This window comes from Scomber japonicus, chromosome 17, assembly GCF_027409825.1.
Source record: "Scomber japonicus isolate fScoJap1 chromosome 17, fScoJap1.pri, whole genome shotgun sequence".
Lineage (NCBI taxonomy): Eukaryota > Metazoa > Chordata > Actinopteri > Scombriformes > Scombridae > Scomber > Scomber japonicus.
In genome coordinates, this window is record NC_070594.1 from 19405918 (window position 1) to 19419266 (window position 13349).

Below are 13349 nucleotides of genomic sequence, written 5' to 3' on the forward strand. Positions count from 1 at the left end.
CAAGAAGCAAGAGATTATGCTTTTCATTGGTTTTTCTAAGATCAGTCTAAATTCTGGAAAGAGACACATACCTGATAGCACGAGCATGTGTTTCTTACTAAGAAAGTCAAAGAGCATGATTGATCAGAAAATAACATTTAATGTTGTTAAGTGTGATAAAGTTGTCTCAGCGCTATAAATAATGATCGGTTAATGGGAGTTATGTTTTGTATCACAGAGGAGTGATACATTTGCCCTAACCCTAACCCTTTATCTTGGCTTTCTGAGCAATATTAATAGCAATATAACCTTTTCACAGACCTTACAGTAACAATTGAACAAAAATAACCCAAAAACATGAACAAACACTTTCCTGCTTGCATATTTCCCTTCATCCATGTCATAATGTCAGTTCCACAACAGGCACAGTTTGGTATCCAAACACATCAAAGCTTTCAACCATTGACTTGTAGCAAGTCAGTTCACATACATATATGACTATATACTGTATGTATTACTTTGTGAAAAATGCAATAAGCGTGTCTCAGTACTAATTTCTGCTTCAAATCGGTGCCATCTAACCTTAATTAGATCATAATCACAAAGTTTACTGAGGGCATGTTGCTCAGGGTCTCCAGACTTCTTGGTCCCAGTAAACCTCAGCCCCCTGCTTTCTTTTTACTGTTCTTATGTGCTTGCTTTGGCCTCTCATACCTTATCACCTCATCTGGTTGCATAAACAGAGTGAGATATTCTCCTGACAGAAATAAAAACAGCATCAACTTGACTCCAACCTTCTAAAAACTACATAATGTCAAAGGTCCATTCGATATTGCTTTGTTTTATTACTGTGCTTTTTGTCATGTTCCAGCCGTTCAAATAATAATAAATTGTTTCTCCCACAGTACCTGTTATTCTTTGTAACTATACAAGTCACAGTGGATTATGCCACTTATAGCATGGCCAATTATATGCAGCCAAGGCTTAGTACATTTTGTTTTAGCACTATCTTTGTAATCCTTGGAGTGAACAATTCTTTACCTACTACAGCAGGTAAAGAGCTACTAGTCAATAAGGAGATGTGGCGAATCTGTAGGCTATTAACAACTAAAATGTGAACAACTAGTTTCACACTTTGAGAACTCTCAAAAGATTAATAATAAAAAGTGCTCAAAATCGATACAGTGAAAGCCAAAATATCTTCAGTTTTAGCCCCTCTGATGGGCCAACTTCCAAAAACACTTTATCCTACATCTCCCACAATGCCACTCAAGCCAAGACACATAACAGATGTTCAATGAGTAATTTTGTCAGAGCCACAGGAAAAAACTGTACAACTGTTTTCATAGGTTGAGTAGTATTCCCTGTGGCTAGTAAATTGACTTTCACATGTAAAACTGGTGGATTGCCCCTTTAATTTAGAACAGTGATGGGACAGCTACAGTACTATCAGAAAATAACACTCAGGTTCTTTCTATTCAGAATGAAGGATTCTTCATAGCGATGGTATAAACTCTTCTGGATGCACAAGCCCATTTGAGACTATTGCCAGTAACTTAACAGAAAAAACCTTAAATAAAAGCTACTCTATAATTTATTGACAGAATGAATGCAATATGTCATTTTCATTTATATTGATCCTTGTTAGAAGCCTTTTAAAGGGAAAGATTTATGATTATGTATTTATTATTGTAATGTCAGAACTATAACTATTATCTGCTCTAGAGGCAACAGTGGAACAATAACATGGCTTACCCTGGACACCATCTATCTTGGTAAACAATGACTGTCGTGTGATCAAGTATCTCACAGGGAGCCATCTGAAAGCTATCACTCTCCAAAGCCCCATGATAAAAACGGGCGAGTGCAGAAAAGCAGTGGAAGTCATAAAAGTTAAGGTTGCTGACCTCGTCAGAGATAGAAGTGTCCGTTGGCTCGAAGTGGAGAGGTCCTCTTTCCCATTTATTAGTTTAATATGTTTTAGGCCCAGTTCAACAGTCTGCCAGTCCACTGACATGCTCTGCGTGAACTGTCTGACAAAGACTTCCCCTCTGTCTCTTTATCTGTCCAGGCTTGGTATGAATGAATCTAGCCCAAGGCAGACGTGGGACAAAAATGATTAACTAATCATTCTCAGCAGTTGCGTGAATCTGCTTTACAGTAAGCTCCAGATGGATAGAATTTGCCACATTGGACCAGCAAATGACTACCAGGATGTTTAGACTATTCAAATGCAAATTTCTGCCTGACTAGACTGATATTGGAGTTGACATTATGTGAACTGTCCTGATACTGTTTCCCAGTCATATTTGGTCTAAGTCAGGCTCATACACGCCAGTTTTCGTCAGTGTTTTTTGGATTTGGAAGACAGTGGGCCTCTACAGGGAGGTGTTTTTAGAATTTAAAAACACATGAACAAAGGAAAACATCTGGATCTTCCAAGTGCAAGAGGCTGTACAGATCCTGAACATGTGGATGCTGTATAGAAGTACAGCCTTAAAAGCACCCTGTGTATGGACAGACACATAACTCTGCTCACTGTAATGACAGATCTTGTATCTGTATCTGTATATCAGTGTATGAATGCATAATACATAAGCCATATGACAACATACATACAGTAGGAGCCTGTTGGTCTAAACCCATACACACTAACAGACTGTGTTGATGTGTGGATACTGACACGTGGTAGACTCTTGGCCTGTGCTGAAGGCCAATCATCTGGGGAGGTGGGAGCAACTCCAGGCTCCAGTGGTTCCCTCCAAATCCCAGTCAAACAAGGAATTGTGGGATATCAGAAGTATTAACAGCTGTAGGTCCAGCTGGCATTTCCAGAGACACAGACAGCAAACGAAAAAAAAGAGCAACAGTGGAGAAAATGCAAAGACGAGATAAACAGAGAAGATCATGAGCACCATGCTTATTTCTGACTCTTGCAGTAAAACAAAAAATAGTCACAACCATAGACTGCATAGAAATAATGAACAAAGCCACAGTGATGTCACCCACTGGTTTGTGGACTTGTGTATTGAAGCCTTAAGTCTGGCATTTTGACACCATCTTGGATCTTTGGAGCCAGAAGTGACCATATTTGGATGAGCAAGTGGAGTTAAACCACACACTAGCTGCTAGCTTGATTGCTAGCTGCTAGCTAGTTTGACACAGTGCGTATATGGTTAATTGTGAAATGCCAATGCTAATTTATGATAGCAAAAAAACAGACTTAAAAAATGTACTTTTGTTTTAGCAACTAAAATGTTATATTTAACTTTAATTAACTGAAAAAACACTGAACTATCGATGCTACGCCTACGGTCATACATTGTGAATCTGGGGTTACACCATGTTTACATTACCTAACCACTGTTATCGCCATTGTGACTTGTCGACCACAATATAGCCATGCCATAAAGCATACACAGCAATTGTCAAATTTAAATGAAATGGCACCATAATTTACTAAGCAAACATCATGCTGTATTAAAGAAGACTTTAAGGTAGCGTCTGAGACCATAAACACATTTGGAAATAGGGTATAGGGGGAGAAATAGGGTAATTTCCCTATAGACTCCCATATAATCAGCCTTCATTTTGGAGCCAGTGGAGTCATCTCCTGCTGGCCATTATAGAGAATGCAAATTTAAGGCACTTCTGCATTGGCTTCACTTGTCAGACCTGCAGCTACCTCTTGATCACAACAAACCAGAAATAATTTTAAAATGACATTATCTCCTACATAGGAGATATATTTCTTACAATAATTTAACTTTCTTCCTTCCATCAGCTCCCTATGTGAACTACATCCAGAAAGACCCAGGTGCTCCTTGCTCCCTGACAGAGGCTCTGGAGTACCTTCAGGTCGATGTCCTAGAGAACCTGATAGAGAAGGACACCCTGACAGTCAATCAGAGACAGCCTCCCAAAAACAAGCCCCATAACCTCACTGTGGTCGCCATGGAGGGATGCCATTCATTCATTATCCTGGACTGGGCCCGCCCATTGAAGGATGATATGGTGTCAGGTAAGAAAAGGTGTTTTGCCACAACTTAAAGTCACACTGCAATTGAAATCAAATTGTGTGTGTACACTTCCTTACTACTTGTTTTGACTTGTGCACTTATTTGGTCCAAACTATAAAAGCAAAAAGAAAGGATTGTTCTCAAGTGAGCATGAACTTTTAGTTATGACTGACACTATCCACACTGGTAATTTGATTGGTGCAATATCTGTGTGGACACACGTAAAAAAGCAAAAATAAAATCAGATCACGTCACTTCACTTCCAAGGCAGTTAACCAGCTGCTGGATGACCTTGTTAGCTTGAATGAGAGACAGCTAATGCTTTTACAGTATTGAATGAACATAGCTTGTTTATGCTTAATTAAATCCTCTGTGGAGCACTTTGTGATGTCTCTGCTCTCAAAAGGTGCTATATAAGTAAAGTTACTTACTTACTACTTTGACCTGATTACTCTCCATGGGCAGGAGCTGTTGATGACTTGGCAAATGTTGAAATAACATGAACGAAAATATATCATGGTACAGTTTCTATTTACTACACAAAAAGTGAAAAGAATTCAGTTTTCATCCCAGTTCGACTTCATAGTGAGACTGTAACTTTTGGTCAGTAGCAGTTATTGTGTCCACAAATATAATTTATGAGATAATAATGAATGCTAAAACATGGTGTGAGAATAACACTAAAATACAAAATAAAGTCAATAAACTGATGTTAACTCCAGCAATATTTAGTTTGCCAACGTTATCTAACATTAGCCACTAACAGCTACTGGTCAAGCCAAACCAAGTGCAGCTGTAGCAACAAAATCCCTGAGTTTATTTAATTGAGCCTTGGTGAAGATTATTGCTTATGAATTAAACCTTGCACTTGTAAAAAATAAAAATGTGTTATTTCTTCTTTTAGAAGACTGCAAGTGAGTTGGTATGTTTACCTATACACCAAAAGGAAGGCAAAAAAGTAAGAATCACAGTAAATATGTGTTCACGCTTCAATGTGAAGTTTTAAACCTCCTAAGAGTGATTCCATTTCAATGTTTCATCTGTTGTGGTTCAGCAGATACCTTTAACATGTTACCAGCATCCCTCCTGAGTCAGATTTTAAGAACTCACTCCAGCAGTTTATTGTAAGTAAATAATGAAAAATCTGATTTTGCTGAGCACATGGAATGGGCTCCTCAGCTCCCACAGAGTTTCTCAGGAAAAGCCAAAATTCCTGTGACCTCGAAAGTGACACAATGGGAAAAAAATGACTAAAGATAAGACTGCTGTATGAGACGTGGTGGACTATCAGAGGTAGTTGTCTGGCCAGCTAGAGAGGTAGTGTGTTTTCTTTGGCAAGCTAACATAAGCTGCTGGTCATGCTATGGGCTGGTCCGTGCTCTGATGTGTAAAACAGATAGATAGTCTGTGCTGTCATCGGTGTTCTCTTCTTCTCTTTTTTTCCATTTGTTCTCCTTGGTGTTTCTTTTCTGCTCATGTGCTATCTAGACACTTTCTATAGTTCTTTAATCTTTAATCTTCTTTTGTCTGGACATTTTGGCACCCTATCACTGTTTTCTTCCATTTGAAATACTTCTGTTCTGGGAATGTGTTTTATCTTACATCCCATGTTGTATTCCAGGGGCTAATTACTTTAAGTTTTGTGATGTTGATGTAGATTTTTATAGGAGAAGAGCTTGTTTCTGTGCAGTTATGATACAGTAAGTCAGCCAAAACTCTGTGAACTTTCAGTTATATGATCCCCTCATGTGAATTTATGTGATTTCCCTAATAAATCATTGTATTGGAGTATTGCAAAGATATACTACTGTAAATACAGCAAACGTTATCTGACACACACATGCAGATTCGATCACAAGGTACTGTTTTAGTTATTAGGGTGTGTTTGCACAACGGTGCCTTACGAGTTATGGGTCACGGCTTTCAAAACAAGTGGATGGAAACAGCTGTTAGCACGTCGGCCCAGGAGATATTGTGATTTCTTTCCTAAAACCAGCTTCTGGTTCCATTTACTTTGATGCATTACGGGTCCTTTACCTAAAGGTTTAGGCCAAAAATATATACATTAATCACTCGAGTATTGTAAAAGATCTAGGCCTAAATTTCTTGTGAAACATTTGAATTAACTCATACCTAAAGTAAGTAAACACAAAATACTGACGTAGATGGCAGAGGCAACAGGTTCAATACAATCTCTTTAACTTCAGTTTAACAATGTAGAATGAAGAAGGAATGAAAAACGGAAAGAAGAAAAACAAAGTAGCTAGTATTTCCCTTTCCCCCTGTCAGCAGCCAGCTGTGTTGGTGTGGCTCCAATAAAAATAGAAACCCCTCAAAAGTCCAACAGCAACAGTTGGTAGTTTGATGTGTGGCAGTGCTGGTTTCCATACTTCTAACGTGAATGATCGAGGGGCGCATGACCTCAGGTTGCTTACCGGATTCTAAGGATTAGACTGCGTGACTGTGAGGTGGAAGAAAACAGACCGAGAGACAGACCAGTTGGAGCACAGTCAATATAAGCTGCAGAAAATGCCAGGAGGCCAGCTTCTCTCACAAACTAATTGACAGCACATGATCCAAACTAAAACACCATTGGCCATTTAAGTCCAACATTGGCACAGCAAAAAAAACCTTTATGCTACTCAGTAGTAAAGCCTTTACATTTTAGACACTGTATACAACAATTAACCTTTTTCTCTTAAATACATTTCTAAATGTTTTCCTTTTTTTAAACAACTAACAAGCTCTGTCCTATACTTTGTATTGTTCACTGCAGGCTACATGGTCCACAGTGCTTCATATGACGATGTGCTCAACAACAGATGGTCCACTAACCCTTCCAGTGGGACACACCTGGCTGTGGAGAATCTCAAACCCAACTCTAGGTAACACATGTTTATATCATTGCATGCATGCATACTAATGCATACAATTGGGGAGAGGTTTATGCATACACATGCAGGATGCTTCAGTGATTCACAGTATCATCTGACGCATAGGAGTCATAGAAAACAAGATCCTGGACAAGGATTTGTTTGGTTGCCAGATCCTTTTTTCCCTGACCTGTGTGTCATGTTTATGATGAAGTTGTTGCCTCTGTTGCAGATGCTTTAATGTTTATAACATTTTCCCATCATCATATAATGCAGTATATGCATATTATCTGCATGTTTGTGTATGTATATGTGTAAAAATGTGTGTGTATGTGTCTATTGTCATGGTGCCAATTGTGATATCAAACCTGGCTGGGTAAGAACAGAGTTGGATGCTTGTTCTCATGTTTGTGTGCAACACCCTCAGAGTCAAGTAAATCACATATTTGTGACCTATAGCCAACAAAGTGTTAATGTGGTTATTCCCCATCTGGTAATCCAAATAAAGATATATATTCTTTCTGGCAAGTAATCTAACCATTATGTAGTGGTTTAGACATGTAAAAGCAGTTACAGTAATTTCAGATGTATGAGTTCATCAGGAACACCTGCTGGAAGCACATATCTGTTTGAGGTGTTATGATAGGCGTCTCATCTGTAACTGTAGAAACACCTGCTTCTGAACACAAACAGCAGAGTTGCATGCAGCTGTGAAGTTTTCCACAAGTCTGCAAAGAGGCCTTCCTTTTCGCTCCCTGGCAACCAGTTTGTATCCAAGGTAGTGCATCTCCTGTGGTTACAGTCAATCATGGGATGGATTATGAGACACTATTGGCATTTCCCCATATTTGAGGCTCCTTCTGGTGGCCAGAACCGCAGAGCTACTGTAGTACTTAACACACATACACACGTGTACACTCACATGTGGACGTATTTCCTTTGATTCACAAAGTGATTCTGCTCATAAGGTTTAGTCATATCTTTATATGTAGCTGCCTCATCATATTACATCTTCTCAACTTTAAAATGACTGTTCATCAACCAGCACTGCTTAACTCACACATGTCATAAATTACCGAAAATTGAACATTGTATCATTTTACACTTTTAACTTTGATGTGATGTGTGTGATGCAATGTTTATCTCCATGCTTGTGTGTGAGTGGTTTTTTGTGTTTTTTCTGGAGCTGCAATAATCAGTTGATTAATTAAAATAGCCAACCGATATAAGATCAATCATTTAAATAATTTTTCAAGCAAAAATAGCAAACATTTGATGATTGCAGGGTCTCATGTGAAATTAAAGTGATTCCCTCTGGGTTCAGACCGTTTGTGGAAGAAAACAAGACATTTGATGATGTGTCCTTGGGCTACAGCAAATTGTGGAGGATTTTTTTTAAATTGTTTTTTATAGTTTTTAGTTTTACCAAACAATTAATGGATTAATTGAGAAAAATATTTAATTAATTAATTAATCATAAAAATTCCCAAGTTTTCCCTCTAGTCGTACCTATTTATTCTGCTATACTCAAGTCTGTCTTGCCAGAGATCTTGATCTCTAGTTGAATAAAGGTTATGTATGAGACATATACAAACATATTTCAAACATATATCAGTGTCATTTAATATCTTTAGAATACATGTAAGTTCACTATTTTTTGTGGCTGAACTGTCATGAGTACTAAGGAGGACATAGTGTCACCAAGCTTGATGTGGCCTGTAGCTCGTGCTGTCACAACATACTGTAGCTTTTCAACTGATGAGAGGACACAAAGGGTGGTGCTCTGAATAAAGCTGAGAGCTTTCTGTATTGAAAGTCTCAAATGGCTTGCTAGGCTTGATGTAATATTTTTAGTCTATTCTCTGTCTCTTTTTTCTACTTTCTCCAATCTTTCTGTCATTACATCATCTCTCTGCAGCTGCTTTGATTTGCTCGCTCTCTCTCTCTCTGGTGATATATATATATATATTGTGGTCACTGTTGTCACGTGGCTGCAGTGATTGGATCCAGGCCTCATGGCTCTCCATGGTGAAAGTTTCTGGCTATAAACTGACAGACCATGAACTTACTGTATGTGACCTTGCAGAGTGGAGGAGAGCACATAAATGCACAATACTGCATGACTGGAATACACTCATGCAAACACATCTGCCATCAGCCGTGGAAAAGTTTGCAAACTCTCAAAGTTGTCACTGGTGGTTGTGTTTTTAATCCAGTAGGATTTTATAAATCCTTCACCACCCGGACACAAACTAAGCTGACTGCACGACTCTGTTCTTCTCTTTGTTGAAAAAGCTTTTGTCAAATAATGAAGTAATTGTCTTCCTCTTTTAACCTCCTCCAATTCATCCATTGTCTTCAGCATGCATCTATCCATGTGCTCTACTTTTTCCACATCCCTCCTTTTTTCACTTTCTTCTTTCTATTAATTTCCACTTGTGTAGATGTCTCTTTTTACCCTCACCCCACTTCTCCTTCACTCTCCTTCTTCCTTCAACATAAGCCAAATAGCCATTTTATTGTGCTGCGCTCACTTTGGATTCATATGAATATAAAATGGACTACTCTTAAATCAGCCTGACTTAAGCCTGCCCAGTCTTCTGCTATGGTCGTTAACGTTTTCCTCACCTTCACCCAGTCACAACAACACTGGTAGAATGACACTTTGTCCTAAACTAGACTACTAAATCTCTCATTAAATTCTTATGTTGTGGTTTGTTTTTGTTCAGGTACTACTTCAAAGTCCAGGCCAAGAATGTGTTTGGTTTGGGACCAGTCAGCGATACACTCACTTATGTCACTGAATCAGGTGTGTATCATGTCAGTGCCTGCAAAGATAAACTTAGAGACGCCCCATTAATTAGAGTTCAAACTCCGATCAAACTGGCTAGAAATTTTCTTTGTCTGCTATACAAAAATGTGTGCAATGTGCATGAGTTTCACAAAAATGTCACGGTGATGTTCACTTTATTGCAATGCAAGTTATTTAAATATAAAACCATCCTTGAAGTGGAAGCAGGCTACCAGATGTACCTTCCATTATGAGCATTTTGAGTCTTACATTCCCATAATCAGGTGAATACATCAGACTCGTCTGTCTGTGTACTTTTCCTCCCTTGTGAAATGATCACATTCTTTTTTTTTCAGATGATCCTCTTCTCATTGAAAGACCACCTGGTAAGTCCATACTCTGACTGCTCATCTAATTTAAAGTCAACAAGCCAGGTCCTTTTGAAGCTGCACATTCTGTTAAACAACATGCCAGAAGCTAATTTTGTATACTTATTCACACATGTAGTTGATGGGCAAGGAGACCGCTTGCTGAATGACTTAAGACAGACACTGTTGAACACTAATTGCAGCTGATATCATTGATTAAGCACAGTGCTAGTTCAGGCAGACAAGTGAAGTTGGATTTTTTGGGGCCAGAAATGATGAAAGGTGACTACATTCACTATAAACATACACTCAAGAAAAACATACTTTTATTTAGTACTCAAGTGCAACTTAAATGCAATAAAGGCATTAACATATTTAGTGTATTTTAACTTAAGTGCACATTGGAATGAAATAAAATTACTGATAAAGCACATTAAATACTATAATGAAAAATAGATTTTTTCCAAATATTACTGAACTTATACTTGCATGCATGACATTCATTTACTTAAAGCTTATATACTTATACTTAAGAATATATTTTCAATGAAATGCACTTTTAACAAATGTTCTAAATTTGAAATTAAGTGCATTTACTTTACACATTTACAATACACTTTCATTGTATTTGTAGTATTTGTTTTACTAATTATGTATTTTTGAGTCACACCAAAAAGTACAATGTTACTATGCTTCAACGCAAGTAGAAATGTATTTGTTTATACTTTTAAAACACTTTTTATGCTAAAAGTCTAATTTAAGCATATATAAATACACTTATTTTTCAATTGGAGTTTCTTGGACCCATATTTTCCAGTACTACATGATGCATCTCCTCTTCTGTTTCACTCTGTTCCTCAGGTGGAGAGCCCATCTGGATCCCCTTCACCTTCAAATATAACCCAATGCACAGCTCCTGTAAGGGCAGCCAGTATGTAAAACGGACATGGTACAGGAAGTTTGTGGGTGTGGTTTTGTGTAACTCTCTGCGATACAAGATCTTCATGGGAGATGGTCTAAGAGGTAACGCATCACATTACCGCTGGCTTAGGTAGTCATGATCAGCACTGCTTTCAATGGCATCTACCAACATTTGTGTGTCTCCTTTCACCCCTACACTATTTTATAGAGAATATGAACCTGAAATAGTTTAACATTTCTTAATTATGATACCCACTTCCCTCTCTTTCCTCCACAGAGCCATTTTACAGTATAGGAGATACATTTGGACAGGGAGAGGACCATTGCCAGTTTGTGGACTCGTACAGGGACGGAAGGACAGGCCCGTCCTACCTCTCAAATAATCTGCCTTCAGCACAAGGTAAACAAGAACAGATTCCACACACACTGTGCATTTGTGGCCGTGACATTTAGACCTGATCCATTATCATTTTTTCCATGTGATCTAGCTCTCTGGCTACTTCGTTTACCAGCTGCATTGATCCTATCTATGCAGAATACAGATGTAGAATAATATTTTAATGAACACTAGCTAAAGGACCTACCGGTGGTTTTGCATGTTTTAGCCCAAAACACACATGCTTTTCATTAACACAGACCATTTTTCTAATTATACCATAACTTCTTAGATTGATGTTGTAAATTCCTGGCAATTACTGGTTTCAGGTCAAATCGGCACGTAATGAAAATGCTTGAAACTCCCTTGAGATAAGTAATCTATAACAGAACATTTATTGGTGGATCATACATGACTTAATTAAGTTTTTAAACCCATTTGTTGTTGGTTTGTTCAAGGAAAGTTTGACATCAGAGACTTAATGCGTTAATGTGTTCATCTTTTAATACTTTCGGACCTCCAAACTCTTCCTATGGCCTTCAGCCCAGAGACCATAGGTTCCTACTGAAGACATAAAACTTAAAACAGCTCACAAATGTAGAGTTTAACGTTTTCAATAACAGCTGGGCACTGTTGTTTTCCACAATGATACTCAACAGTAAACAGTGTATTTGTTGAGGTCGGTTTCCATCTGCGTATTGACACATTTATTGCGTAAGTGAGTATTTGCAGCAGCATTCATAGTTGGTTTTGGTCTTTTCATGGAATATTTTGATAATAAGAAAAATATATATAGCAAGTCTTAACATTTAAGATGTAAGAAAATCTTAAGGTCTGTTGAATTGTCAAGCAAATAACCAAATGATTGCGAACAAACACTAAATACTGACAGTATCCAGACATGCTCACTCTTTATTGCTTTCATGATTACGTTTTTATATTTTCACAGGGTTTTATCGTGCCTACAGACAGGAGCCTGTTACATTTGGAGTTATTGGCCGGCGTACACCCCATCCTTTCGTGGGGTGGTATGAATGCGGGGTGCCCATCCCTGGGAAGTGGTAACACAGGGAAGGACGAGACATTGTTACTAAGGGCAACCCTTCTGCATTTTGCTGAAGGCTCTCACCTTCACTGATCCTGCCTGTACAGACTTTTGCCTGCCACAACAAAAGACACCACTACAAATGTATTACAGCTTCACAGGAAAAGAATATAGTACTTTTAAACAACCCAGTGTATATCATTAAAAAAAAATCACTTTTTATATATGGCAGTCTGTATATGAGGGAAAAAGAAGCATGTGTGTTCTTGCTTAGTTTAACTCTTGTCAGAAAGTGTCCTTTGTAATTGCCAAGTATCCCAGAGACAGGTCCTTACCCAGTGTTATTTATCTGATCAAAATGCACACACAGTCAAACCAGTGACATTGGACCAAAGCACAAGCTGAATAGCAAACTGTAAGAATGGGCACTTAAGGTGTTTACAGGTCTGTTAATTTTCAATTGTGAGATTTTTATTTCCTTATGAACCGGCTTCTGACAGCTACTTTATGTTTATTTGTGTTCTTGAATCTTCATACTGTTTTTTACACCCTTTTTGGTATTCACCAGAACTCATTAAACATTACTGTGTAAGTTTTGTATGTATACAGACAAAGAATAAAAGACCAAATATTTGCTCAGGAACTGTGAGAGATTGAATAAAGGTGCTATGGAAACCACAGCAATCCAAAAACATGAATCATATCATATTCTCCCCCCACTGCCACATTCTTTTCTAGCAAAAGCTTCCACACGTGATCCAGACCTACTTCATCAACCTAATGGAAGATTTGAGTAGCAGACACAAGTTTGGTTGAGCCAGTTGGAACAGCAACTGCTAAAATCAGATAAAATGTCAAAAACAACATATTGTGGACAGAAGCAGGTAAGAGGGATAAAAATGCCAAGTCATTGGCAATAAGCATACACGCAAGCTAAACAGGACCATCGGCTAGGTGTATAAACACACTGTTCATGA

At 38.1% G+C, this 13349-nt stretch overlaps 1 protein-coding gene across 1 annotated transcript in view; it reads left to right on the plus strand.

The window, feature by feature from the left end:
• Window positions 1–13064, plus strand: part of fndc1 (fibronectin type III domain containing 1) — a 36887-nt gene extending 23823 nt beyond the window's left edge. Inside the window, exons 17-23 of the mRNA XM_053336699.1 lie at window positions 3764–4000; window positions 6775–6883; window positions 9601–9680; window positions 10019–10048; window positions 10892–11053; window positions 11229–11351; window positions 12277–13064. Of these exons, the coding sequence (XP_053192674.1) occupies window positions 3764–4000; window positions 6775–6883; window positions 9601–9680; window positions 10019–10048; window positions 10892–11053; window positions 11229–11351; window positions 12277–12392 (857 nt within the window). The 3' untranslated portion in view covers window positions 12393–13064. The remainder of the gene's footprint in view (window positions 1–3763; window positions 4001–6774; window positions 6884–9600; window positions 9681–10018; window positions 10049–10891; window positions 11054–11228; window positions 11352–12276) is intronic.
• Window positions 13065–13349: the final 285 nt, after the last annotated feature.